The 2,859-nt window shown below is 20.2% G+C and overlaps 1 protein-coding gene across 1 annotated transcript, besides 1 other annotated feature; it reads right to left on the bottom strand.

Moving 5' to 3' along the window:
* The first annotated feature begins 996 nt into the window (after window positions 1–996).
* Window positions 997–1,043: a repeat region.
* A 1,203-nt stretch (window positions 1,044–2,246) lies between these two features.
* On the bottom strand, window positions 2,247–2,783 carry EHI_193940 (uncharacterized protein; the record flags this gene model as incomplete). The annotated part of the gene is made up of 2 exons (XM_001914438.1): window positions 2,247–2,583; window positions 2,656–2,783. The coding sequence occupies 2 exons, from the start codon at window positions 2,781–2,783 to the stop codon at window positions 2,247–2,249; spliced, it is 465 nt and encodes a 154-aa protein (XP_001914473.1).
* Between the last annotated feature and the right edge of the window lie 76 nt (window positions 2,784–2,859).

The following is a 2,859-nucleotide window of genomic DNA, read 5'->3' as shown; positions in this document are numbered from 1 at the left end:
TTCCTCTTCTATTGAAATAACAAATAAATCTAGCATTCTAGCGCCGAAATAAGCAAAGAAAAAATGCATCCGAATAATTTACAAAAAAGAAAAAAGATGCAAAAAAATTTGCATCATTAGATTTTTCCATTTATTATATTTTGCTCCTAAAATAAAAATATGATAAATACAGAATTTGTATATATTTATGTTTATATTTTATAATCATTTATATTCATTTTGTATGAAATATTAATGAAATAGATTATTTGATGAATCATATTTATTTTTATTATTTTTATTATTTTATTTATATGTTATTTATCTATCGTATTTTTATATTTATTTCTCTGTTTATATTATTTATATCATTGTATTCTTCTTATTATCTATATATTATTATATTATTCTTATTTTATGTTTTTATGTTTATATTATTTAGATTTTCTTCTTGTTATTCTTTTCTATTTAGTTGTATTTGTTTATTTGTTTATTAATCTTATTCATCTTTTATATTATTATCATTTATATCTATTTTCATTTTATATTTATTCTCTTTTGTTTTTATTTATATTGATTTTATCTTTTATACTTTGATTTTATTATATCATTGATTATCATTTCTCCTTTTATTTATCATTTATTCTTATTATTCTTTTGTTTTATATTCTATATCATATATTCATATCATTTTCATTTATATTTTATCACTTATTATATGTTATAATAACATAACACATATGATTGATTATATAATAAACATCATAATGAAATTATACATATAAATAATAAACATAAAAAATAATAAAATATTTTCAACAATAAAACAATACTAATTATTTTACACCATTAGATTAGACACTTTTTATTGAATATTTCTCATTTTCAATAAAAATATACAATTTATTTATTCTTTCTTTTCTTCTTTTATTATTTCTTTTGTTTTATTACTCTTCATCTTCTTTATTTTATACCTTTCTTTCCTTTTTTATGTTATTTCTTTTTATCATTTGCCATCCAGTTACAATAGAAGCTAGTTTTATTATACTTAATTAATTAATTTTATTTATTTTTGTTTTTTTTTCAGTCATTTATTGTTATTAAAAAATATCTCAAAATACTTTCAAAATTTTACTGAACGATTTATCTGTTTGGCTTATTGCTACATTGAAGTGTTAATAGAAAATATATAATAAGACTTATTTTTAACAAAATATATTTATAGAGTAAAGTATTAAGATTAAAATGTTGTTGTAAAACTTTTTGCATGTTTGAAAGAATAATTATAGTAATATAAATAAATGACATTTTCTAAAAAAAATGAAAGACTAAACTATATAATATATCTTATATTTCATTGAAATTGTTATATTGAATCGATAACATTGTTATCAAGTATTTCATAAAAAATAGCTAAATGATTGTACAAAAATATTATTATTTACATGTAATTTGTTTAATTTATGATAATCTAATAACGTATATAACCAACTAATTCCTTTTTGATTGTGTTACAAAAAAATAATTAACATACTAATAATTGTCTTTAAAAAAGTTATTTTCTTCTGAAAAGAAGAAAAGAATAACTAATTAATGAGGAGGTATTATGATAAAAGAAATTCATAAATTGAAATTTGATATTCATTAAAGGAATGATAAACCTATTGTAAATTATTTTAATTTCATGAAACTTCTTTTGAAATACTTAATACTTAGACAGTTTTTTAAATCATATAGAAAGTATCAACTCAACTTTATGTATTTGATAAAAATATTCCTTTTGACCACTCTTATTAAGTATTGTTTTATTCCAAAACAAACTTTATTTTCATTTTATAAGTTATTGTATTTAGAATGTTTATTCTTATAAAACCTCTTTGAAAATTAGCAGTTACTTGTCACTCATATATATTTACTTTTGGTGTATTGTTATAAAGAGAAATCTTCAACTGAATAAGTTATATAAAATTTTACATACCAACAACTAATATTCATAAAAAATAGTCTTTATATTTCCAGGAAAATGATAAATGATTCTTATTCTCAAAACTATAAGAGTATTTAAAGATAGTTAAATATTTATATGAAGATTTAATTAAATAACAGTATTATTTAATTCAATAAAGCACTAATACTTAACTCCAAACATTTTTATAATATATCAAAAAAGTTCAATGAAAATTATCACATTCTTCCTATTATGTTAGTCTAAAACAAAATTTAAAACCATTAAACAATGTTGAAACAAAATGATGTCTATATCTTTTTCATGCTAATAAAGATTTCTTTAATGAAGTCTCCCAAACCATTAAAGCCCTAAAGAACCCCATCAACATTTTTACATTACCATCAGTAATGTCTTGAGACCCAATACCAGTATTAGTTAATCCAAGTGTTTGTACAGTTTCAACTAATACAGTACAGTTGGTTCTTCTTTGGAAAATATTTAAACTTCTTCCATTCTTTGGACGAGCAAACATTGACCAATTAATAACACCAGGTTTAATTTTGTCAATAACTTGACAAATAAGAAGACCATCATTAAATGAAGTTTTAAAGTCACCAACTTCAATTCCAAATCTACCAAACCAATCGATAATTAATCTAAATGATATGAATTTTATATGTTTTTTTTATGACAATAGAGAATTTAGAATGAAAGTAATAAAAACAAACTTCTCTTCAAGATTAGCAACGTGATTTGGTTGTGGAAGAGATTTAACGATAATTTCTTCTTTCTTATTATCTTCTTCAGCTCTTTTAGCTGCTACTTGTTTACGTAATTCTTCTAATGTTTTATCCATTTCTGCAGTATCATGAGTAAGTTTATCAATAAATGCTTGTTTGTCTTGAACAAGTTCAGTATTTTCTTTTTTACTA

Source organism: Entamoeba histolytica, genomic scaffold (genome assembly GCF_000208925.1).
Source record: "Entamoeba histolytica HM-1:IMSS scf_1104750519209 genomic scaffold, whole genome shotgun sequence".
Taxonomy (NCBI): Eukaryota; Evosea; order Mastigamoebida; family Endamoebidae; genus Entamoeba; species Entamoeba histolytica.
This window is presented reverse-complemented; position numbering and strand designations above follow the sequence as displayed.